Genomic DNA, 27,044 nt, shown 5'->3' with positions numbered 1-27,044 from the left:
TGTGTATACACAGGATCTCAAAACACTGCGCTTCCTTGGTTCTGGCTCTGAAATTCCTGGCTGCGTCACAAGGCTGAGGGCACTCGAGTGTAATTAGTGGGACAGCACACAGGCTACCCGGCCAGATGCATCGGCAACCACAACCCTCCTCCCACCAGGACGCGTGCGGGTTTCCTTTAACACTTGGGTTTGGGTTTTTCCGCAGCTGTTAATATTACTCAGCCCAGCTTCAGCGGCACGGATGCCTTCGGATGCACGTCCTTCCTGGCTTACTCGCGGATCCCAGACATCGGCCTCGATTATGAATTCCACTTGAAGTTCCAGCCGGCCAACAACCACTCGGCCCTGCAAAATAACGTGATCTTTTTCACTGGGCAGAAGGGCCACAGTAAGATTAATTGAACCCTCCAGGACTTGCTTAGCTCCTTTAAGAAAACTTTGAAGATCTTCGTAGACACTCTAATTGGCTGCGGGTAAAGGAGAGGTTTACTTAGGTGCAGCCCTCCCCCCCCTTTTCTGCTTCAAGCATGTTCCTTGCGGCCCCCAGGGTTCAGCAGTTCCCTGACCTTCTCTGTGACCTTGTTCACACCAGGGCCACCTGTTATAATCAAGGGCGAGGATTCCTGCAGGCAAACAAGAGGGCAGAGGGGGTGACCCAGCACTGGGAAGCGAGCTTATTGACTTGTCCTTTCCCCGTTTCTTTCTGTTTCACACATAAGGAGAGAAGGGAAGTTCTCCGCAGGAGCTGCATTTTAGCCTGTGTTGTGAAATGGGAATGGCTGCTGTCAGAAAAAAGCTATTTCAAATTAAAGGGGCGAGAAATGAAGAAAGTGTTGGGCCTGTACCAAAGTGCTCCAGTGCCTTGGAACTGGTGGGAAATCACCCTGAGAAGCACATACATTTTACTCCCAAGTCGACAACTAACTAGTTAGGCAATTAATCACTTACCTCCTCTGAGCTCAGTGTCCTGACCTGTGAAATTAACATATTTCACCAGAAGAAGACCTTGCTCTCAACCAGCAGCGGCTCTATTGGACTGGGGGAAACAGCACTCTGTTCTTTTCGGCTCCCTCGGTGACTCTCCTAACACTGAACATTGGTTTCTGTGTTGACACGGGTCTGAAAGGAGCCCACGCCCCCAGGGAAATATAACATGCCAACTCCCCACCACCTCCGCGAGGAGGGGGGCACTTTCTCTTCTGAAGTGCTATTCATTCTACCTCCAAAATCTGTTCCGACCTCTTTCCCATCTCTGTTGCCGAAACTGCCTCCTAACTGGTCTTCCTACAGCCTTTCCTGCCTGCAATCTGTTCTCCACGCTGCAGCAAGTCACCTGTTTAAAAGGCATCTCCTCATATTTGAACCTTGCTTAAAACCCTCCTGACTTTCCCCTGTACTCTTAATGAAAATCCAAACCTCCTTACCATGTTCTGGAAGGGCCTCCCCTCGGTCTCTAACCTCCACCAGGCCACTCCCACCACCTCTGTGCCCCTCCCTCCTACAGACCTTCCTCCAGTGCTCCAGTCATCCAGTGCTTTCCTGCCTCAGGGGCTCTGCACATGCCCCTCCCTCTGCCTGGACTGGGAAAGGGGATCAGAGTGGTCACGAGAGCAGGCTCCGGGGCCTGGCAGTGTAACCTTAAATCCAGTTCCCACCACTTACAAATTATGTGTTAAGTTACTTAGTGTCTCTGTGCCTCAGTTTCCTCACCTGTCAAATGGGTTTGATAATGGTACATTCCCTAGAATGTACATGAAAAGCACTTGAAATAGCCTTGAACTCGGTAAGCACCGAAGCTTGTATTTTATCCAGGAGGCATTCCCAGCCACCTTCAGGAAAGTAGGTCTTATCCCACCCCATCAAAGTTATTCTCAATATCAACTTCCTATTTATTTCCTCCAAGCTTTTACCTTAATTTGTAATTCCTTGATCTATTTTTAGATAGTTGTTTTCTGTCTGTTTCCACTAGAGTGGACACACACCAACTCATCCCCACCTGACTTTATATGCCTACACTTAGCACATAGCCTGACACATAATCAGTACTGAATGAATGAATGAATAAAGGAACCACAATAGGAACAGATAATTGTAAAAACCAAAATTTTTTAAGGAACAGATAATTGTATGATATGTAAATCAGCAACACTGTTGCACAAAGGTATTTAAAAAGCAGCCATTATTAGGGGCTCCATTAGGATGTCCCCGGCAGCTACCTTGCCCCCCACTCCTTTGGTCAATCTCCCCTCTCTTGAGTACTGAGAGCCTTGCCCTGCACTTAGGTCTTAAACCTTTCATGCCAGGCTTGGGTTGGCTAGATAGCTCTCCTCATTTATAGAAGTGGTGTCCCAGTTATCACTACATCACACACTAAGCTTCTCTCAGGTGGTTTTAATAAATAATCTGTTGGACGACTGCCAAAAGTCACAAAGGGAAGAAGGAATTCCTACCTCTTCCTCTTTAATCATCACATCCTTCATCATATGCTTATCAATTATATATTTTTCATTAGGGAAAAAACCCTAGCAAATGAAAACTTTGAGCATTACAGACCTTGGGTCCTTCTTATTTCATACACATCTTCTAAATCCTAAACAATTCACAAAGCTTAAACACTTGGCCCATGAAAATGTGGCCACCAAATAACTCTTCAGTATTCTTCTACTAAGCAGTCCTTCAAAATTCTAAAAAAAAAAAATCATAAAAATAAATAGCCAATATTTTGGCCACAGCTTTTCTAAATTGCGGAGTTTTACAGGTGACATTTCCTGGTTTTCTCTAGTCATCTTATTTGTATGTATTGATATGAATGCTGATTCTGCACTTGGCATTTGTAGGTTGATAGCCTGGTTAAATAAAGGCTAGATGAACAGGTAGGTAAACTGTGGGTCTCTTTTCTAATCAGTGGAAAGAAATCTGAAACATGCAGTTCCACATGGAACCACCTGAGGGAGCAAGAGCACCGGCTAAAAGAGGCAAGTAGCCCGAAACTGCTTTTAAGGCAATGCTTCTCCAACCAAGCAGGACCTCTTCACGCCTGGATCAGAATCGAATGAGGGTACTTGTTAAAATGCTAATTCCCAGGCCCTCTTGAATCAAATAATAGAATTTTATCAAGCACCTTAGATGTTTATTATGCAACCTCTCAAAACCTTTAGGGACCAGCTAAGTTAGACCATATATGAGGATGGACTAAGATATGTAATCATTGCCCTTAAGGTAATATGTAGGGGTGTGAGTCACCAATCCTTGTATCACAAAGTTATTATTTAAAGCGATACATATTCCTTTAAAATACTTAATGATTAATATTAACCACACAATTTGAAATGATCGATTCTACATAAGAAACTATGATCCAAGTCTGGTTATTTTTCAGGGTGATAGTAGCTCCACATTAATGTGTTATTCTTGTTGTTCAGTAGCATCAATCTCTGACCTGCATAATGGTTGTTGGTACTAAAATTACCATTCCATATGCTGCCTTTATCTTTCTTAGGTTGAAAGATGCACAAAGCCAGAGTTTCTATAATAACTTGAAGTGTTACAATCGATTTATGGAGGCACAACATATGTGCTTAAAATCTCGTAGTAACCCAGAGGTAAGAGACCATGCCTGGTACTCACAGCACCTATCACAGCATCTTAGTACATGAACATAGGGATCATTGACTGAGAAGTACGTAAGTGATAGAAAAGATGACATTCAGAAAGTAGAAATCCCATCCAGCTAGAACAGTCAGGGACTTTGTTCCCTTCCGTGTGTCTCTCACCCTTTCCTTCCACTGCAGCCCGGCTGGCATTCCCAGCCCCACTCTCTCCCATCCTGTAACATTCCCCGGTGAACCCGTGTCTCCTTATATCCAATCCACACAAAGCCTGTGTAGGACTTGTCATTTACATCCCATAATTTGGTGTCTAATTGTATACTGTTTTGTCATCCACAGTCACTACTTTGAATCTTATGAAATTACCATTTTCATAAGTCAAAAACATTAGAATAACAACAATTTCATCATTTTCATCTTGTCCCTCGGCAAGATTAATCTTAAATTCTTTTTGGACAAGTCGTGGCTTCAGTTTTCTTTTCTATCCCCAACTGCACCATTCACATGGTGGGTCCTGAGTGAGAAATCAATAATTACCTTCTATTGATTCTTCCGCTTACAGAAGGACTCTGCAGACAGAGGCTATCCTGGTAGCTAATCATGCTGTGTAGACACAGATTAATCTGGACTGTAACGAAGTCAGGGCCTACATAAAGGGTGGAAGGGAGACACATATCACCGTTCACATCATTGAAATGTAAGTTAAAATCTCAACATTAGCCTGTGTTTAAAAGGTAAAATGCAGCAATGGAATTTTTCAGGAAAAAAACACAAAACTGTAAGGTCTCGGATATTTGATCTACATGCCTAAGCCCTTTACGTGGTAGCTTTCTGTCTGTCACCAGCCCGTGGGTCCTCTGTGCTGCGATAATTAGGAAAGATCACCTCATATTTCATGCCAGCTAATTTCTTGTTTACTTCAAACCCTTAGTTATTAACCCACCAGAAATATAGCTTGATGTTTTTCTGTGGGAAAAATAAATAAATGAATGTCATCTACAGTAGAGAAAAGGGAAAATGAAGAGGATTGTCACAAAAACCAATCGCCCAGCCAGTTTTTTTAGAGCCTTGGTACAGGTCAGGCAGACGGAGATCCCGGGTGGAGGCGAGAGCAGGCCGCAGCCGATTCCTTAATTAAACGCAGCTCCCGATCCCGCGGGGCTGAGGCGTTTTATAAACATAGCTCGCAGTGTACACTCATGCTCAACCATTTTACAAAGCAAAATGCTCATTACCTTCTTCTGTAACCACATCAGAGTGACTAGAAATCGTGAGAATTTCTTCCTGACCACCTCAAACTATCAAATCTTAGTTTTCATGAAATTAAATATCCTTCACTTTAACATTAAAGCTGTCTAAGTTATTAAATAATTTGAGTTCTTAAGATTGTTCAAAAAGTTAAACTAATTCACTGTCCTGACTGTGAAATGTATGAAAATTGTCATATTTGACCAGTGCTCAAACAGGGTTAAAAAATGACAAAAATATGTAGATTGTCATCTGCATAGTTATATGAAGAAAGAATGTTCATTTAAGCATGGTTCAATGGGGGTGACCTTGGTTTCAGAGAAGAACATCCAAAGGACAAAAAGGGGGGGTGAGGTGGCCAAGTGCAAATCAATCAACTACAAGCCCACATTTTCACTGTTTTTTCCTGCACTTCCAGTAATGGTTCCAGCTTATGGAAATTCAAGCTCACCCATAAACTGGTGCTTACGTTCCTTGTCTTCATGGTCTTACCTCTGACAGCAGACAGCAAGAGAGAGCCAGACTTTCCACTTTTCCTGGTCTCAGGTCCTTTTGTTCAAGAGACAGAAAAATGTGGGCCATATGTAGCCCCAAGAAATGCATTTTATCCCATTTTCATGTTCTCTGAGCACAGCTTTGCATGTGGTGTCACCTTCATCCCACTGTCTGTCCCTAGCACAGCTGGAGGTCAGGGCACCGTCACGATTTGGCCACAGTCAGCAGCCAGCTGACATTGCCTACATTTTAATAATTGAATAATTGAATAATTGAACATAGACACTATACGGTCTCCATCGTACAGAATGACGAATGAAGAAACATCATGGACATGGCCGTGTGTGGTTCCGATGCTTTCCAAGCTCTGGAATATCCATCATTTAATGGTCCCATCAACAGAACAGGAAGCTGAAAGCTTGCCAGTGTGATGAGAAACTGCACAGATCTCAGAATCAACAGAGACTGTAAGCTCCTGAAGAGTTCATTCAGAATTCCCAGTCACCTTAATTTTAGTTTAGCACCCACTAAAGCAGACTGTCACTGAATATGGGGTGAAAATGGCTCAAGAGTCTAGAATCCTATACCGCTCGATAGGTACTGTGCTGGTAGGTGAGACTCCATTCTTTGGGGTCTTATTTCTCACATACCAACTTAGATATATTTTTCCTTCGCATCATTTTAGCTTTGATTCTAATTCCATAAACTTCTTCCGTTATTTTTCTGAAATATTCACACTTATCTAACCATTCATATTAATTTACTCTCTTTCTAAACACTGAATATACCCTCTCATAGTCATGAACAGCCAACGAAAGCTCATCTTAGTCTATCTTAGTGTCTCTGTGTCAGCTTCATTGTACTACAATGTCATGAATATTTGATAAAATGGTAGTTTCTCTCTGTCAGAAACCTAAAAGCTTTAAAGACCCCAGAACTATATCCAGATATTCCCATGAACTGTGTCTGCACAAAAGGAACGGTTCTTTCAGAGGGGAAATGCCTCTGGTGGCCAGGAGCCACTCAGCAAGCAGCTCATTGGACGGAGTGAGAGCATCACCTCAGGGCTCCCCTCACGTCTTCTCGTTCACTCAGGACAGGAAAGGACAGTGGGTCTTAGAGGAAAATCCCACTGGCCACTTAGAATTCCTGAATCCATTTGAAAAGATCTTTTAAAACAGCAACGTATTGTTAGAGACAATCCTATGAAGTGTTAGTGTTTTCGTTACCATATTTTCGAAAGAAAGAAATAAGAGGAAGTGAGTGGCCAGAACTTATGTTAGCACAAAGGCCAAGACGAAACACTCATGTCCTGGGACTCTGCTCACCTCGGTTGCAAGTCCATTATCATTTCTAGAGGGTGAATTAGATGTAACACATGACACTCTTTTCCCATACTGGAAGAACAGTGTGAAGAAATAATAACAATTCACATTCACTCTTTCTCTACTAATAAATTGAAATATTATTTTTAATGAAATATTTCAAAAAGTTTAATTTTTTTTTTCTATTGACGTTAAAAGGTTGTTGGATCAGCAGAATGAGAACGACCAGGTATCTCTGGTGTTAAAAGTCACAATATCAACCTTTAACTGGAGTGGGCCGAAATACACGTGGATTTCACGGCGCTGCCTACATGGGGGTTTTTCTCTTCAATTACAGTTTACATTCAGTGTTATTCTGTATTCGTTTCAGATGTACAGCCAAGTGGTTGGAAAATTATGTGCTTTGCACATAGAATTATATAAATGCTTTAGACACCCAAAATGCTGCCTCGAAGCAACCAAGGAACAGCCTGAGCCCTCCCGCAGGCTCCTCCGGGATCTTCTGCCTCTTCCCAGCCTGCGAGCTCCGATTTCTGGGGTGTCCTTCCAGCCGATAAAGCGAGGGCACATGCATGTGCAGCTTGTGGTTTACAACATACATGACGGAGCAGGTTCAGGGGGAGGGACAGCTGGACGGGTGAGTGTTATTCTTTCGTTTTCGATCGTCGTTAGGAAGCCGTGGCTGAAAGAACTAGCTACTGTCCTTCAGCCCTTCTTTCCAGGAAAGCTGACTACTTATGCTTGATTTTTTAATTTTTTTCCCCCCATAAGAACTCCATTACAATTACCAGAAGATGGCAAGGTTCCCCGCAGCTCTGCCCAGCCTTTCTCTCTGTTTCGTTTCCCTCTTTTCCCTCCAGGTCAAACTAACCTGTATGACTGATTTCTCCTGAGCTTCCTACCTGACGCCTTTGATACCTTTCCTCTCTCCTCTCTAACAGACTTTCCCTTTCTTGTCCTTACTTGCCAAATAAATCAGGGGCAACACTGACAAAACCCACACAGGTTGGAGAACGATGGTATAAATAGTAAAACCTTTAGGTGTAAAAACGAACCACAAACAAACAAATAATCCAGTAAACACTTCTAAGTAATTTAGGGGACAAAATGCCGTAAACTTAACTGTGATCATCTGCTCGCGATGCAAGCATTTTATTTTCTTTTTCCTCCAAAGGTTTTATGTATTTAGGATCTATTACCATCACCAGAACTGCATCACTCAGTTCTAGGAACCATCCAGGAGGGCTTGGATCGGCCTGGCAATCCCTTGTCTAAGCCTCTTTGGCCTCTCCTTCCAGAATATCCGTGGCCGCGCCCTTCACCTGGCCTCTCGTCGCCGTTTTTATGGTCGTTACCGTCACCACCCTCCCTCTCCTCACCTAGACTGAGCTCTTGCTTTCGTTGCTAAGCACTGTCCTCTGTTTGTTATGAGGCCAGATGCTCTTCCGACCACTGCACCTCACCTTCTCCCACCACACGGTTTCCTCTAACCAGCGTTACGTGTTCTTCAAAGGCTGCCACAAGCCCCACCTCAAAGCGCTCCGCCCAGCAGTAATGGTGGGATTGCTACCCTTTCTAGCCAAAGGGAGACCAGGGTTTTTTGTTTTTCTGAACATTCTAAAAGGATTTTCATTCACTTTCTAGATCTCGTTACTTTTAACAACTAATCATCTAAAGTCATTTCCTACTGTTTCCTTCCTCCCCTTTTATCACTTGCACAGCATAACCCCTCTAAACCCTTCCTTTTTAGCATCAGCTGCTAGGTAACATCCAACAAGTATCCTTTGCTTTGGCTAAAAATATTCTTCCCAAACCTGGTTTCATTAAGAGTCGCTGTGGGTTTGTGTTCTGCGTGCAAATGAGCTTAGTTCCAATTCTTGTCATAAAAAAAAAAAAAACAAACATATAAAAAACCTCCCTGTGTCAATCACTAAAAACCTATTTATGTAATATAAATGCTATCATCTGCTGCTTTATGAATTAACAAATGTAAAAATACAACTTGCCCATATATTTCTCAAAGTTTCTCCAAAAACAGTGTTCTAGTAAAACACTGAAAGTGCGAATGAAATTAGTCCATAGCATTGGCAGTTATTTGAAATATAGCATTGCTTATATTATTACGTGTTAAGCCAAAAATGTCCCATTACAATAAATTACAGGCCCGTGACGTGAGAAGTATAAATGGATGGTAACAAACTATAACTTCAAGTCACTTTACTTGACCTCCATGGTTGATGCTATGAAATGTTTTGCACTGAAGCAAGCAGGGCTATCGCTTTAAGGGGGAAAAAAGGGAAAGAAAAATTCTACTCCAAAAGTTAACTGGGAGCAGATGTGAGCTCCCACACTGGGGCCAGGCTTTGTGTTGGTGAAGTGTGGAGAGAAAGCGGGATTCACAAAGCTAAGGTCAGGCACAGTGGACAGGAACAGGAATAAAACATGCGTGTATTGAGTACCTAACATGTGCTAGGTCAGCACCGTGCTGACGTTTAACATTAAATATCCCTGAATCCTTAGAAAAGTTGCAGGAGATATTACCCCCCTATTTTTCAGAGGGGAGCACTCAGGAGAGCGGGTGGTGGGAGGTGACACAGCTGCACTCAGACAATTCTCTTTCTCTGCCACAGACTGTCTGTCTCAGGCGCAGGCCCAGCCACCTAGCAGCCATGTGACCTTTCGCGGCCCCTGCGTGCATCCGCGTTGCCCCACAAGCCCTGCAGCACATTTCCTGCCCCCAGGAGTTTGTGTCTCATCTACCCACAAAGTCTCCCAACAGCTTCAGCTTCAATCTAGTTTCCTTCTGCTCCTTTCCTGGTTTGCTTTATGAAGGCAACCAAGGTCCCCCCTCCTGGATGGCTACATACTCTGAGGGGCCCATTGCAAAATGAAAATGCAGGTTTCCCCATTCAGGAAGCAGAGAAGTGATGCCATTAAAGGTACTAAAAGCATTTTGCTTTTCTTCAGTGGTCTCCCAACTTTGTACGGTGTCTTTTATTTATTAGTCCATGTTAAGAAAAATTAAAATATTAAATTGTTAGCATGAACTTTACCATTCACTTTTATATCATGCAATGCCTGTTTTAAATGCGAATAGAAGAGCTTTTCAATCATATGCAGAATCGCTGAAATTACACAACGGGGATGTCACAGTTTGTACAGGCGAGTGTGCTTCTTTCTTCTCAGAACAGTGGAGACGCTGCACAGAAGCATCAACTGTGTCTCTTTCACCCCCTGGTACATGCACTTCTGTCAACACAACCTTCAGCTTACTGTTGGGTAAGGAAAGATGGAAAGGAAAAGGAACTGTGGACTTCCCTCTTTCCCTTTCCTTCTCTGTCATCATCTTTGATGTAAATAATTAGCTAATACAGGGAAGCCACAGGAGTAAGGAAGGCTTGAGAAGGTTCCTTGGTCATTCACATTTCTTAGACCAGCCTTGTCTCTCTGCGCTTGAAGCAAATTCAGGCTCAAGTGGAAAGCACGGCCCCTCAGAACTGTCAGCACCCCCACCTCCTCAGCTGTTAGACGAACCGCTTATCTTGGACGCATTTGGAGTCTCGGTGAATTCCCAGGATTATGAGCATTCTGCTCCCAGGATTATGATCATTCTGCTCTCGTGGGAATCACAGACACTACGTGCAAATGGATGCAAGAACAACCAACACTGTATGTCTGTATCACCTCTCTTTCCACTCACAATCCACTGTCCCATGACTTCACTTTCAAAATACAATTCGAAGAATTTCAAGAAGTGACAGCAGAGCATTAAACCAAGGATGGGGTCCTTCTGAGCACAGAGCCCCGTGTGACAACGCAGGCCACATGCCCTGGCCCTGGTAGAGTTACATTTAGTGTAAAAACAGATGGGGAGCCTGCTAATAAAATATGTCCAGGACCTAGCTTCAAAGATTCCCATGTAAGTCCTAGAATCTGTATTTTTTGTAAGCTCTCTGAGTGATTGGGAGGGACTTCTGGGTTTGCAGCACCACACACCACTCGAGTGATTCCAAGTCCCTGAAATATATTCACCTTCCAGGCAGCCCTGGTAGTCAGCCGCTTTTCTTTCTCTTATCTACTCCATCAACCCACCACCAAGGCTGACACTAAGGGAAAGTCCAGAGTGGAAGGAGTGACAGAGGGAAGGAAAACCATCCTGATACACCCACCCATGGGTTGTAAGATGCTATCATCTGCTTGATAGCCTGATTGACTTCCTGGCTCTCCCGATGCCCACCCCTCGGAGCATCTACTTCTATGCTGTTAGCAGGGGTATCTGCACACTGAGTTGGCCTCTCTCCCTGGCCTGCTCCTTCCCGAAGCTCCTAGCCCCGTGATTGACCCTGCCTTTCCTCCTGGCTCTTTAAACCAGCGTCTCCAGAACCACCTTCGACTTCTCCCTCTTCCTCAACTCTTCACTCCAAGTTGGCCTGTTCTTTCAAATTTCCCTTCCAGATCACACATGAATGCCTCCTCTTTTCTCTGTATCTTTGGTCACTGCCTTGATTTATTTAGACCTTACTCTTTGCCCTCCTGAGTCACTTGAATGACTTTCCAGTGAGGCTCCTTATCTGCTTCTGTATCTGCCCTCAACGTGGCTAAGAGATTCTTCTAAAATCCAGGTCTAATAGAATTCTCTTATTCAGAATCCTTTCATGCCTTCTGAGAGTCTCAAGCCAAATATTTAAAGCTCTTATTGTCATATTTTAGGCCCTCAAAGATATGACTCTGTGCCTTGGCCCTGTGGCTCAGTGGTGAGTGTGGCCCAAGCACCAAAGGTTCATCGGTTTAATTCCTGGTCAAGGGCAAGTACCTAGGTCGCAGGTTCAATCTCTGGCCCCAGTTGGGTTGCATGCTGGAGGCAACCAACTGATGTGTCTCTCACACATTGATGTCTCTCTCTCTCTCTCTCTCTTTCTCTCTCCCCCACCCCAACCCTCCTTCCAATCTCTCGAAAAAAATCAATGGAAAAAATATCCTCTATCTGCTAGATGAAGATTAACAACAACAAAAAAAGATATGGCTGTTTTGGCAAATGCCAACCAGGCCCGGTGCTCAGCAGTTCTGTAAGCACCTTTCTCTGCTCCTACTGGGCCTTTGCAGTGTATTTCCCCCTACTGTGAACAGCCCTCTTCAGCTCTTCCAGCCCTTCCCCATTCCTCATCTACCCATCAAATTACTGCTTGTCATTTTATGGGTTGGCTAAAAAACCAAATTAAAAATCACCTCCTTTTCAATTCCCTAACACTCCTCCCCACCCCATCTTGATGCCTCCCCCCACTACGGCTGCTCCCCTGCTCCCCATGGCTCTTGAGACAAACCCCTTGTGCCCTCCCTACCAGGCTGGGAGGACCTTGAGGATAATGCAGTTCCTGCGGGAAATAGGCTGTCGATAACTGGCAGAAGAAGGAAAGGCAACAGGCAGGCAAGAAGGATGGCTCAAGTAAATCGAACGCCGTCTCCATCCCCACCATCCGGGACGATTGGAAAGACGATTCAGCTGACCACTAGAATTTCTCAAGAAGAACACCATTCACAGCCCACAGATAAATCTCTTGTAATTCTCCTCTCCGGCTCTCTCTCCTTAGGACTTCTACGTCTCAACAGCTCCTTTCTGCCCAACTGCCTTCCTGAGTCTACGTTTTCTCCTGGGAGTTCTTTACATTTTAAATATACAGCCCAGCTAGCCTGCTGCAGCACTGCAGGTGGGAAGAAATCACCAGAGAGAGAGATTTGCTCTAAGTTCCCAACGTGCTAAGTCATTGGTATGGCATTTACCACAGTGGCTCTCAACCCTGGCTGTATATTAGATTCACCGAAGGAGCATCCAGAAATAACCCAGCTCAGGGCCCAGGGCAGAGCCATTAGAAAAACAGAGCTCCAACATCTCTAAATGATATTTCTGTCTTCTGCTTTCCAGGGCCTTAGGGAGCCCACCTCCCTATACTACCTGGAAACCCCATCCCTGCAGGTCTTCCTCTCCTTTACCTTGATCAGCCCACCAACAGAGGCCCTGGGAGCAGACAGGGCCCCATCCTTAGCAGTGCAGGTGGCGTACACACTGATAACAAATTCCTTCTGTGCCCAAGAACTCACTCCTGTTTTTGCCCTGTGCTTAAACCTTTCACTTCTATGGGGACCTTAAATTTTTCTCTCAAGCAGAAGTTCCTGCCTCAATCCCCTACCTGCAAGCCTCGGTATAAAGATCTACAAACAAACCTTTCAGAAACCAGGTGACGTTTTTGGCTCCCTCCTCCCTGTCAATAGACTTTTTGCCTCCACCTACTTCTAGAAGCTCAGTCTTTACCTGGGTGTGTTCTGCTCACTTGCCAGGTCTTATACCCTTAACCATCCCAGAACCTTCCTAAAGCCACCAAAACTACTGCCAGGACCTTTCCCTAGTGCCTGACGCTGGGTCTCTCTCAACCATCTGCCCTTTTCCTATGGGTCTCTCTTAGCTCTGGGCACTGCAGTTCACTGCACTGTGTGGGTGGCCCTGCACTAATGGTGGGGAGAGAGAAGAGGGGCACAGAAACAACCCCCCTTTCACTAGTCGTGGTGACATGGCCAGGAGCTTTTGCAGTTGAACAAAGATAACATACTCTAAGCAACTGTAGAAACAGGTCTCCTTTATACTCCCCTCGATCCATGGAGAGAACTTCAAAGCTGATCCCCTCTATGGTTATCTCTACGGCCTGACTCTCGTTAACGATCAGAGCCGTTTTACTCCATTATGAAGTTCTACTTATTGTAAAGTACACACTGAATTTCATTCAGACCAAAAAAAAAAAAGAGCTTTTAATTCCAACTTTTTAGGTATTCATTCTATCCCTGGGTTGACTAAAACCCTCATGGCTTCAAAAAAAATCAAACTCTTAGAGCTCAGACAGTTTCCATGGGTATGAACAGTGCCCGTCACACACCTACCTGGGCGCTGCTGAGAGGCTGGACGGCTGTTCGGACTCACTGCACTGCTCTAGAGCAGAAGCAGGCGGTGCAATGAAGCCCCTGGACTCCTGCAAGTCCCGGGAGCGTGCCCCATGCATCTCGTCCCTCCAGGGCTGAAGGGCGACGACTTGCTGGCCGGGGGCCTGCAGAGCGGCCGCGCGGTGAGCAGGTACAACCTGGGATCGGGCGTGGCGGGCGTCAGCAGCGATCCTCTCGACCTGAGCCTTGGGATCCACACGGTCCGCCTGGGGAGGCTCTTCCGAAAGGGCTGGCTGAAGGTGAGGAGTCATTCCTTCGTCTGTCCCACAGACTTCTCAGTGCTACGGTGTTGTCGGATCTGTGCTGCGGGACAGAGGCCATGGGCCGTGTCGCCCGCCTCCAGGAAGTTCACAGATTAGGGCACACGTGGACAGCCAGGGGGATGACTGCAATTAAGTGGTGTGGGAATAAAGAAGGAGGAGTGACTGACGTAAATAAGGTGAGAGAACGCATCCAGGAAATGCTTCCCCAAACAGGCGATGCGTGAGCATAACTCCCAATAAATAGGAGTTTGGAAAAGAACAGTGGCTAGTGTGGGCTTAAAGGAGCAGGTAGTTGGCTTTGGCTTTCAGGTTAGAGGAAGCAAGGGGTGTGGTTAGAGGTAGGCAGGGTCTGTGCCATCAAAGGCCTTAGACTTCACACTAAGAAGTTTAGATTTTCATCCAGGGAGCTGTGGAGAACAACTGAGAAATTTAAGAAGGGGGTTGGGACCGTGGTTGATTTCCATTTTTTGATAAATGACCCTGGTCGTTGTATTGAGAATGGATGGGAGAGGGAGACAAGGCTAGATAGAGGAGGACCGGCAGGATGCCGGCTCCTAAATCTTTGAAGAACTGTGATTTTGATGGAAATGCAAAGCCATGACTGCTATATTAATATACCCATGGTAACTGACCCCAGCAGAGAAGCAAGGAATTGAGTGGTGACGTGTTTTTTATTTCTTCAAATTCAAGTCCTTGTAAATTTTTCATGCCAAGTTAATAGGAAATTAAAAGAGTATCTTAACAGTTCACCCTGGGGAATTAATTCCTTTTTTAATAGATTTTTACTTTTTTTTTTCCTTTTGAAGGTAGATGATCATAAAAATAAATCCATCATATCCCCAGGAAAACTGGTTGGTCTCAACATTCGCAGTCAGTTTTATATCGGTGGCTACAGTGAATACTCTCCAGGTCTCTTGCCAAATGGAGCCGGTTTTAAAAATGGCTTTCAAGGTAAGGCATGGACGTTTTTACACTATACCTACTTGTTTCAAGTTTTGAGGAAAAAAAACTTTTAAAGAGTATACCTCGCCCTGCCGGGTGTGGCTCAGCGGTTGAGCGTCAACCTAGGATCCAGGCGATTGGGGTTCGATTCCCAGTCAGGGCACATGCCCGAGTTGCAGGCTTGATCAATGATTCTCATCATTGATGTTTCTCTCTCTCTCTCTCCCTCTCCTTTCTTCTCTCTGAAGTCAATAAAGATATATTTAAAAAAAAAAAAAAAAGAGTATACCTCTAGTTCCAAACCCAGTAATATGATTGCTTTCTGATTGGACTTGATCAAAGTTTGATTTTAATAGAAAGCATTTATTCTTATTAATCACTTATTACTTATGTGTTAGGTGTTTGGGATGTTTCAGTGAAAAAAACAAAGATTCTTATACTTGTGAGTTTATATTCTAGTTGGTCAAAGGAGAGAACAGATATTAAACACTAAATATAATAAATAAAGGCCTGGTTGATGTGGCTCAGTATGATGACCGATGTCCTATGCATCAAGAGATCGCCAGTTCAGTTCCCAGTCAGGGCACATGCCTGGGTTGCTGGCCCGATCCCCAGTAGGGGGCGCGCAGGAGGCAGCTGATGGATGTTCCTATCGCTCTCTCCCTCTCCCTTCCTCTGTCTCTATTATTTTAAAAAAATATAATAATAAAATAAATAACTAAGGAAATAATATAGTGGTATAAGGTGGTAAGTTCTGTGTAGCAAAACAAGAAAAATAGAGTGTGAGTGATTTTTTTTTTACACAGAGTGCTTTTTAATATAGGGTAAGTAGTATAGACCTCATGGAGTCACAGTGAAAATTGAAATTGCATCCAACTTTGGAATGTACTTGATCTAAAAGATGAGTGACAGACTGCTGCCAACTAATCCATACCACCGAGGTGTGGTCCCACAGAGTCCACCAGAAGCCAAGAGGATTAAGACCCAACACCATGCTTGGGCAAGTAGTCGGATGACCATCGTCTGTCTCCCTGTGTTCAAATAGGGGCATACACTCAGATCTTCCCTATAAGAGTGATTCATAGCAGAGTTATAAAATAAACACATGCTCTGAATTGTTAGTGTAGGCATTTAGCGAAAATAAGCTTCATGGTGGATCCCTAGTCCCAGAGTGTTTGGTCAAGGGGATGCTCATTGTAGGGTCCTAGCGCTCACCCATGACCAGTCTACTCTCTGTCAGAAATTAAGAACCAGAGCCCAGGGTGCGATGCACGTCCCTGTGAGCCATCAAAGCCACCTCAGTCACTGTAGCTCCCTGCCTGCCTGGCACCATCATTTTCCCCACCTTCACTGACTTCTGCCTGAACACTGATGCTGAAGGCCGTGTATTTGGAACATATGAAAGCAACACAGCTAATCCAGCATAATACAAGGTCAGGTTGCAATAAAATTAGTTTGTTGTGCCAAGGCTCTGAAAGAAACTTTTTTCTTTGAATACGTAACCAGTGCAGATTCTCAGAATGTGTGTTAAAGAATAGTTTAAAGCATATTGAGACACTCTGCTAAATACAATCGAGAGCTCGACAGTTCTTTCACAGCAGGAGACAATCCGAAAGGGATTGTGAGGGCATAACAAGTCACTGAGGTTTTTAAACGTTAGGTTCAAGGGAAAAAATGGGCCAATTTAGGAATGTGTAAGAAGCACATCTTCCACTCAGTGAAACAGCGATCCTGTGGGGAGTCATCAGAACTTGCTGTCATTTCATCTCAGACGTGATGCTTACAGAAATATCCTGGATATAGCATCAAGGATGCGAGTGTGGCCTCTGGAACCCAGCTGCCTGGGTGTGCACCTCAGCTCTGCCACCAACAAGCTTCGTGACCCGGCTAGTAACCGAGCCTCCCTGTGCCTCCCTGTGCCTCATCTGTAAAATGGGTAATAACAGCACTTGTCTTGCTTGTGATTCTGAGAGTGAGTTAATGGGAAGAGAGCACAGATGACTACCTGGCTTAGAGTGCTCCGTGTGTTAGCGATGATGGGGGTGCTGGTGGCGGGAGGTGACACAGCTCCGGTCACACACCGGCTTCTCCTTCTCTGCTGCACAGACAGAGGGTAAGAGCAGGCTCTGCAGTCAGCCTGTCTTCAGACACTGGCCCTGCCACCTAGCAGCTATCTGTCTGAGCCTTTTACCTAAACTCTCCAAGCCTCCATGTTTTCTTCTGTAAAATAAAAACACCTATCCCATACGGTTCTTGTGAGTTAATCAATTAACTAAAATAATGTTGAGTGCTTAACCCAGAAAACAGCACGTGATAAACAGTCAGGAAATGTTAACTGATATCAGTATTCCATCCTGTTGACATTGGACTTGACGTTTTCAAATTTACTGGAGTCCAGTGCTTCATGGTTCCCTTGTATTATTTTCTTCCCTTCTATTAGGAACTTCACTTCTTGATAATGAGAACAAAGAAAGGCTTTCTTCAAAACCTGTCATTTTCTCCTTAAGTGTGTGAAAGAGCCTGAGTTCAGCACACAAACAGCCGGCCCCTCCTGTGAGAGTTGCTAGGGTTGCACATCTGGAAGCCTGTCAGCTGCCGTGGCGCTTAGTTAGGATGGAAATCTTGGGAGGGTCTTCTTGGAAATTGCCTCTTAATCCACAATCTTATGGAAGCTCCAGGACCTTAGAAGCCCCTAATTTTATCATTTGACTCTTGAATTCTCCCTTCATGTCTGCATCCCCTCCATTATAAACTAGCATCTACTGTGAACTGCAAATTATGGACGATTACTACCAATCTACCATAAAGACTAGATCGCAACTAAACCATAAACCTATGATTCCCCAAAACTGATCCCCATCCCTCTCTAGAGAATGCTATAGGGTGACTTCTTTAAAATATAGATTTCTGCACCCTACCCCAGAACTACTTAATTGAAATCTCTATAATGGGGTCTAAAAATTTGCATTTCAGTAAGCCTCCTCAAATTTGGAAATCACTACACTAATTAATCATAACAAAACAAATAGAGTTGTGGAAAAGTTTAATAATTAGTCTGGCCTTAGCCTAATTATTAAATTCTAACATCACTAACACAAATAAATAAGGCCTAATTATTTTTCCTTAGAATGGGGATTAAATCACACACAGTAAAAGATTATCTGATTTAGGCTTTCGCGTTTCTGTAAACACTCCTGATAAGTAAACCTAAGCCAGAAGTTCTCAGTCTCAAATACAAATCATTACTGTTAATGTAGCCCATTTGTTTTTGTTCTGGAAGTGGTTTATAATGAGCCATTATTCTCCCTATAACCTTTAATGGTAATGAAAATATTGAGGTTATTTAACTCTTCTCCAGACTAAATAATCTACATATGCCAAGCAAAGAGGTCATTGCTGTTTACCTGTCCTAATAAAAGGAATCCTACCCTGCTCTCCAAAGTTGCATGTATTACAAAGCTGCAGGGTTCTCAGGTTGAGGGTCATGGATGGGCTTTAGTGTGTTCGTGAGTCTCCTGAAATCATGCATCCAGTTGTGTGTGCCTGTTTGCATTTCTAGGAGAAGGGCCATCAATGTCCTATGATCTGTCACTTTCACTGACAGACCTATTTAATCCTGACATAGAATTAAAAATTACTTTTGACTAGTGTGAACATGAGGAAATCTATTATCCCATCTATCTATTATTCTTGTGTTACAGTAACTAGTGTTCACTGATACAGGAATTATTAAATATTTGTTACTCAGCAGAATAGAGTGGACATAAAATAGATTCAGATTCATTAACGACTCTGTAAAGACATTATTCCAACTTGACAGTGCCCTGCACTATCAGTACGGCTTCTTGCTAGTTCAACTTTTCTCTCTCTCTTTTTTTTTTAATTGCATGAGCTTTTCCAAACCAGAGGCCATAAGGGGGAAAAAATATTACAGTAATTTAAATATTCTTTTACTGTCAAAAAAACACCATCACTTATCTGAAACTTAAGCAGTCTGACTTTCCAGTATTCACATGGCTCATGGTTCCAAAAGTCTTTAGCATCACTACTATCTCAGATGCAGGATATACATATTGAATACCTGTTGCGCGGTGCAATACTAAGCAGATTATATTGTATCTTCTATATTAATAGGAGTGAAATTCTACAATATACATTCTACAAATGGCTTCCACTATAATTGCCTTTGAACTGATGATACGTTGACTAACAGTCAGGCTCTCTCTAAAATTAACATATTCTACTATTTGTATTTCTAAATGTTTCTCTAAATAGATCCTTGCCAAGTCTTTAGGCAAAACACATTTCAGCAATTCCACATAACAAAAGCATTTCTTATCCATCTAAAAGAGGAGAGGCTTAAAATGAACAGCTTCAGACATTAATATCTATTATAATCATTTAGTGACGTTTTTTGGTGGATGATTATAAAAACTACAAAAACCTAATACTAGCCTCCTACAATTTTATGTTAAAAAGAATTTTTATAAAGTAAATAAAGAATTTCTGAGACAGTGTGGTAGTGGGCATGGGTGGGAGGTGAAATACAAGGCTTAACTGCCAGGCATTGTGCCGGCCAATTTGTGTAATCTTATGCCCCTTAACCCATGGAGTAATTATTTTTGTCCCCATTTTAAAGATAAAAAGATTGGCACTCAGTTAGATTTGGGTGATGGAGCCATTATGTGGGAGAGACTGTGATTGAACCCGGGCACACCGACTTCAATCCTCGTGCTCTGCGCGGAGCACCTCTCACTCCTCTCCCTCGGCAGAGGCGTGGAAGCCCTGCTGCGTTAGTCGAGCCGCCTGGTTTCATTCATTCACTTCTTCACCCAGGACACCGTATTAGTGCTCTTTTGTGTAATAGTAGGTGGCAGTACTTGGGGGAAGAACAAAGATTAAACCTAAGGAAGAAAACTGCAATTCTCTTACAATGAGAACATATCGGTGCAGGCTGAGGACGGTGCTTGTCAGTGCAAACTAGGTTGAAAAAGAAATTCTTAACCTTTCAAAACGGAACCCATTTTTTTTCACCATGAAGAATATTCTATACTTGCTTCAGAAAATGTTTTGGAAATAAAATCCAATCTAGCCTATCTTTTATCATTTTCAAGACCTTATTTATGGCTGATGTCCATATTGAATTGGAAGTACACCGTAAAGAGACTGAGTAAATGCTGAAGGAAATGAGTAAAATTACAATACATTTCAGTATCTTAAACAATTCTATTGATTAGTTAATGGGCTGCCCTTTTTGTTTATCTTTATTTAATATTGGGGTGGAAAAGACCTTTCTTTTTTCCGAGCTTTCTTGTCGTATAATTGACAAATAAAAATTATATATTTAATGTGTACTATGCAATGGTTTGGTGTGCTATACATTGTGAAAAGAGTGCCACAATCAAGTTAATTAGCACATCCATCACCCAACATAGTTACCGTGTGTGTGTGTGTGTGTGTGTGTGATGGGTACACTTAAGATCTGCTTTCTCAGCAAATTTCAAGTATACAAAACAGTATTCTTAACTGTATTCACATGCGGTACATTAGCTCCCCAGAACTTATTCATCTTTTAACTGAAAGTTTGTACCCTTTGACCACCCATCTCCCCATCCCTCCCACCCTCCAGCCCCTGGCAGCCACCATTCTACTCTGCTTCTATGAGCTCAACTTTTTTAAATTTCACATATAAGTGCGATCATACAGTCTATGTCTCGAAAAGGCCTTTCTAAGGGCAAACCCCAAATCCCTGAAGGACAAAAAAGATAAATGTGACAACATATTATAAACTTCTTTGCATAAAAATAAAAACCTCACTGTAAGCAAAATTAAATAGCAAATATTAAAGTGGAGAAAGTATTTACAATATACAACAAACAGCAAATATGCTCATTATATAAAGATATCTTTCAAATAAATATTTAAAAGGGCGAATAGAGGAAAAGAGTACATAATAAGCAAATGAAAAGAAAAATTACAAATGACTAATATTTGTTTAAAAGAGTTTAAGCTTCGATTAAAAACAGTAAAACAGTATTTTATTATTTATTTCATTTAAAAGTGAAACAGATCATCTTTTGCATTGTGGTGCCTGTGAAGAAGCAGGTGTCCCAGTACAGTGTGGGGGAGACACAATTGTGCAAAATATCTGTGATTCTTGGGAACACTCCAAAGTACCCATATCTTTTTCCCTAGTAGTTTTACTTCTAGAAATTTATACTAAGAACATAACTAGCAGTCCTGACCAGTGTGGCTCAGTTGGTTGAGAGTCATCCATGCATCAAAAGGTCATCAGGTCTAGTCCCGATCAGGGCACCTGCCCAGGTTTCAGGGATTGATCCCCAATAGGAGGAATGCAGGAGGCAGTGATCAATGTATCTCTCTCACATCGATATTTCTCTATCTCTCCCTCTCCTTTTCTCTTCTCTAAAAAAAAAATCAATAATAACATATTGTTAAAGAAAGAAAATAATTAGCAAATGCACAGATATACATACAATAATATTTAGTTGAAGGTTGACTAATTATATTATGATATAAAAGAATATTATGCCATCATTAAAAATATTTAATGCTATGAGAAAAAAGTTAATTGTATTTATGCTATACAAATTTTTGGTATACTACCATAAATTATATATATAGTTTAAAGCAGAATTTATTTGTGTGTTTTCTTAATATGTTTTTATTGATTAAACAGCGATTGGCTGCCTCCTGAAACCCGGGCATGTGCCCTGACCCAGACCAGTGACCTCCTGCTGCGTGGGCTCCATGAACTGAACCACACCAACTGGGCTTATTTTTGTTTAAAAGAAAATATAACAAAGTATAGAAAAACTATACACACATACACACACACACACACACACACACACACACATGTGTATATATGTGCCAAAATGTCAATAGTTGTCTACTCTGACGTGATGATTATGTAGGTGATCTTTTATTTTTCTCTCTGCTTTTCTTTTTTACTTTTTTCTTGAAATTGAAAAGGTTACTTTGTGTTTTTAAAATGTTACTTTGAAAATGAGAAAATAACTGTCTTCTTGTTTTATCTATTTCTTCCGTTTTTTCAGGGAAGTGTTCCTCCCTTTCCCCGAGGTTGCATTTTCACCATTCAGGCTCGCACCAGAAGGACAGCCGTTCCAGGAGCCTGGGCCGTCCCGGGGCCACCCAGGTGCCGGGCGCACGTTTCCAGGGTCACGCCTCCCCTTGTGGCCAAACGACCTGAGGCAACGGTGGACGTGCACACACAGCCGATCTACCGTTTAGTGAGTGTGCCGTCAGGAGGAAGGCAGCAGGTTACTTGCACTCAAACTGGCCCTTCACTTGCACAAACTAGGAACAGAAATTGATCCTCGTATTTTAAATGTTTTCATGTAGACTTGCTGGGCGACGGGGGGACAGATAAAGGCAACTAGAGAAGCATCCACCCAGCATTAGCCGCATCTTCTCAATTCTTTTAGACAAGGAAAGTGAGTCACTACCTCTCGTTCCAGGCACCATGGAAAATATTCCTTAAATTCGTAGTCTCGAGGGTGTGGCCAGGAATGTTCATCGTGCCAGGGTGTATGTCTTGAGATTTCCTTTCATGTTTAGGTTCGACCTCCTTTAAAGGGTCCTCTCCAGGTAGAGCCTAGCAAAGCTGCACGGTTTAACTTCTGAGCTACCTTGGTACGAAACAAAAACATAAACCTGTTGATTGGGAAGAAAAGAACAGAAGAAGATTGTCTTACAAATACCTTCTTTTTTGAGCATCTCCTCTGTGCATAAGTAGCGTTTGAAGGACTCTGGGAGTTAGGTTTACTGTTATGATTTTATCTTCACTGTTTTACAATTATTTTAGTTTAATGTCTCTTAATAGCAAACTTACAGAAACAGCACAGAAGACAGACGACATTAAAAACGCGGACTTGTATGTAGGACAACCCGGTTAGACAAGTAGAGTGAATGTGTAGAATCAGCTGTGTGCTAAAAATGCTACAAACACCATTAGTTGCCATCAATAAGAAATTTACTTGTTTTTAAAAAATTCAACTGCTGGCATTGTCCAGAAAAATGTAGCAGTTTTATTTATAATTGTCATCAAGTCAAACCGCTGAAACCTGTTCGCTGAAATATTTTGACGTCCATCAACATTTTATGTTCCTATTTTAAAAATGCACACACAAATGAAAATGAAAAAACTGTCAATATCTGATTTCTGTCCCTTTTTCCACTTGTAATCATATACTTAGGTACTTTTTGACGCTACGGGGGGAAATATATATATATATAACGTTCAGAACTATCAATAACAGGAAGAAGAGAAAAAACTTTTTTTAAAGAATGAGCTGTTTCCTATCCTAGTGGATCCGTAAGCCCGTTCTCCACGTATGCAGAGTGCTAGCACGGTCCTCTGGGGGTTTCATAAATTCCTATGTGGGCAGAAAGCTGTATCTCACCAACTTGCCTGAGAACCTCGATTTGAATAACAAATAGGCTTCAGTAATGGTACTGCTGACAAGATTTCTTACAGGATTCTAAAACCTTTCTTATCAAATTGTGACCACTGTTTGGGATTCTCTTGTTGACGTAACAACAAAATATTTACTGTATCAATGGCATGTGAAGCATTATTGCAGAATGAGAAGTAGCTCTTGTGACTATTATATAATGACATTAAAATTATGGCTCCTAGTCCCAGGCTCACAACTTTATACGGCTCTACACTTTTATTTTGCACCGGAAACAGAATCATATTAACCTGAATTTCCAGGTAACATTATTGACAGCTCAAAGCTAACGTTCAACCTTTTCTTGAGAAATAACACATGATAAAATAGTTTTAAATGCTCAAGCAGCAAGTCCCAACCCAGAAGCATAAATGTCATACTATTCAGAATCAATTTTTACAACAAAATCTCAAAGCCGCTCAAAATGTCTTAACAGCTTAATGGTATAATTAAAAAAATAATAATAATTAAAAACTGAAAATGCTCACTTTAGTCCACTCCTCACAGCAGGGCATGGAAGGCACCGTTTTGGTACACAAGATGAAATCAGAGCCAAGTAAGGAGGGCTGTGGGGCTTGATAAGGCTTGGGCCCGGTGCTGGGCTCCGGGAAGCTGCTAAAAGCCTTGCTTTCCTGCTCCAAGTACGTCAGCAAACAGATCCAGCTGCGCTCTAATGTAATTTCTCAAATGAGAGTATAACAAGGCAGAGTTCATGTCAGGACTTTATGCTCCTGGGATGAGCTCTGATGCAACAGAGAAACAATAAACCCTTTCTGTTGTTAGCAGCCTGGGCTGGGGGGGGGAGGTTTGTTTAGTTCTGACTTATCTCTAGATGCACATTTGTTTGATACCAAGTGTTTTTAAGCAAATTTGACTTCATTTAAGTTGTTCTTTGTTTGACCTTAAAATGATATCCTGACTGTGATTGAGGGTGATCGGTGGCGTGTTCCTTTAATAAAAGCACAGGGTAGGAAAACCGAAAGTTACAAAAACATATGTAAACTTGAGCAGCACAGACACTAGGAGCAATAGGAGTTCAGAGAATGTGGCTGTAAATCGGGAAGTGCATCAGAGATTTATACTAAGTTCGTAAACGAGGCTTATGTGCAGCATAAATCTGTGAGCGAGAATGAAATTTCACTGATCCAGTTTCCTAAATATTTTTTGGCTCACAGATGCCTGCGAATATCAGGTGAAAGGTCAAAGATCTTTCCAAGATCAATGCAGATGCCAGAAGGAAAGTGTATGTTCTCAAAGCCTTCTCTGGTTTCCCTACAGGCACTATGACATGGATGCCTAAGAGTGACAATAAATTTCTTTGATTTTTGCTAAATGAGCAAAGTCATTCACACTGTAAGACAGATCAGGTTGATTACATTGGTGCGGGGGGAGGAGATGGATGCAGACACGCAATGGAAAGGTTTGGGTGGTGCTGGTGGTGGGTTTGGTTTGGTTTGGTTTCTCCCCAGTAGAAAGGTTTATATCATGGCAACCTAAACAATTTTCAACGTGTGTTTTGGTCGTCCCCCCACTACAGTAAATACATGGGCACTCCACCCCAACTCCTATTCTCATGGCTACATTTTGCTCCAACTGACTCTCTAGGTTAGAACAAACTAATTTCTCTCCACAATTTAGTGACTGGGTCTTTTTTTATATAGTCCAAGCTCATGCTCACATCAGTGCAACTAGGGTCCACCATCTACTCCAAGCAGCTCATCTAAAGAATTCCCCAAAAATATCTTCCCCTCTAAGAGGAACTGAGTCCAACTGTTAGCATAATACAATGTGTTGGCCCTTAACCTAGAGAACAGAGCTTTTTACACCGAGGCCCACAGACAAGTGCCAGCACTGTAATTAGTATGTAAGGAGTAATTCCTCTCATCCTTCTTATACTCTCTGAGATACCATCAAAGAAAGGAAGGCCATGGGGAAACACCAGCAGGTGGAGTGGTTATAGCAACTCTTCCTTGTCAGCATGTCGAGTCTTGACATGCCATCAGATTCCAGTGAACCTGAGGCTCCCTTGTTTCAGCACTTGTTTATTTTTTCAAAGGCTCAATTTTTGAGCATGTCATTTGACACCCAGTAAATTGTGGCAGGTAAAACGATATCCATCATATCGCGCTTATCTCATTCTCCCAACTTGTTACTCAAACAGAAATAAATGATAAAGAAAAGCCATATGACATGAATGAGGCCATCTAACACAACAGGTGGTCTTAGGAGGAGACTCGGCTATGTTTCCCTGTTCCCGTAAATAGCAGAGAAATAAGTTACACATGCAGAAGCGGAGCCCTTCAGGCAATGCGACCCTCTCTCGCCAAGTAACACACATCTATTCCATTATTCATATGACTTTATTATCACAGCGCATAGATTTAAGTGCTGTATCTTTTTTCGTATGCGTAGGAAACCCACAAATCTGTTACCCTAACTTTCTTACAGATCCAGCTCAAGGTAAATGTTCTGCAAGGACTTTCTCTTTCTGGCCCCCTCTCACAACGATTCTAATACCTTGTCCTCATTATCCTCGGTGCATATAAAAAAATATCTCTGATCCAAAACAATAAGAACCTATAGTTGATAGGTAAACTGAAAAAGTAGATTCAGCAGAGGTTCTATTTTTCTAAGGCGGTTTTTCATCTGCACACTGAGGACTAATAATCGTAGAGGAATTGTGGGGATTAAATAAGTTATTACATATAAAGTACTTAAAACAGTGGCACTAAGGTGAAGTCCTAATCAATGCTGAATATCATAGTTTATCTGTCATATATATTTATACAAACACATTGTTATGAATAAATTACCTTAAAGTCCTTGGGGGCTAAATATGTTTTCTGTTTTGTGGTTGCCACAAAGTCTACTGGTACAACCATTACCCCTTTCTTGGTGAATATTTAGTAAACAGGTGACCAATGTTCAAGTGATATTCAAACAAAGAATATTCAATCTTCCATCGTCTCATTTTCAGTTAATTTTCATATATCCATGTTTATCCTAAACTCTAGAAGTCTGAGAATTGGTTAATTACAAGAAAATTAAAGTCTTCATGTTAATATCTGTTGTAATGAGAAAAATTAATCCATAGATGTTTCTGAGCTATAAAACTGACAATAACAAGCAAACAATTTGTCTGCAATTTAGGAATTTAAATCCATGTCATTCTAAGTGCACAGATGTAAAATAATTAACTATATTAGTCAAAACGTACTCCAACACTCAACTCTCGGTTGCCATTATGACGAGCTGTTCCTCAAAATGTCTAACATCTTCTCTGTTATCTCTCTGTGTTTAGAGGCAGAAGAACACACAAATTATTCTTTATCTGTTAACAGCTTAGGATTGCAAACATCTTTAACGTACATGGGGTGAGAGAAAGTTCTATGTGCATTGTCAATGATTTCTCAGTATCTTCTGAATATTCTTGGCTATATTATATAGTAAATCCTTCAGCCCTTTGCCTGCTCATTTTACTTAATTCACCCAAAAATAGCCCTTTTTTCACTTGCTCTCAATTCCAACTCAGTGTAGCTAAAAGTGGATTTTCATATTTTCCCTTTAAACCCTGGTCCTCTCTGAATACCTGTTCTCACTAATGGCACCCTATCCTTTCGGTCATTTAATCCTGAAGCCCCCAGAGACGCCCGTGAGATTGAGAAACACTGAATGGCA

At 42.2% G+C, this 27,044-nt stretch overlaps 1 protein-coding gene across 1 annotated transcript in view; it reads left to right on the top strand.

Moving 5' to 3' along the window:
• Window positions 1–27,044, top strand: part of EYS (eyes shut homolog) — a gene marked incomplete at both ends in the record, with an annotated part of 1,105,706 nt that overhangs the window by 1,056,166 nt on the left and 22,496 nt on the right. Inside the window, 9 exon segments of the mRNA XM_081140616.1 lie at window positions 206–388; window positions 13,736–13,902; window positions 14,733–14,877; window positions 21,973–21,999; window positions 22,002–22,034; window positions 22,037–22,064; window positions 22,066–22,099; window positions 22,103–22,112; window positions 22,115–22,142. Of these exon segments, the coding sequence (XP_080996742.1) occupies window positions 206–388; window positions 13,736–13,902; window positions 14,733–14,877; window positions 21,973–21,999; window positions 22,002–22,034; window positions 22,037–22,064; window positions 22,066–22,099; window positions 22,103–22,112; window positions 22,115–22,142 (655 nt within the window).

The sequence above is a fragment of the Miniopterus schreibersii genome, assembly GCF_964146895.1.
Source record: "Miniopterus schreibersii genome assembly, chromosome: 6".
Taxonomy (NCBI): domain Eukaryota; kingdom Metazoa; phylum Chordata; class Mammalia; order Chiroptera; family Miniopteridae; genus Miniopterus; species Miniopterus schreibersii.
The sequence above is the reverse complement of the archived record's forward strand: the minus strand, read 5'-3'. Positions and strand labels throughout refer to the sequence as shown.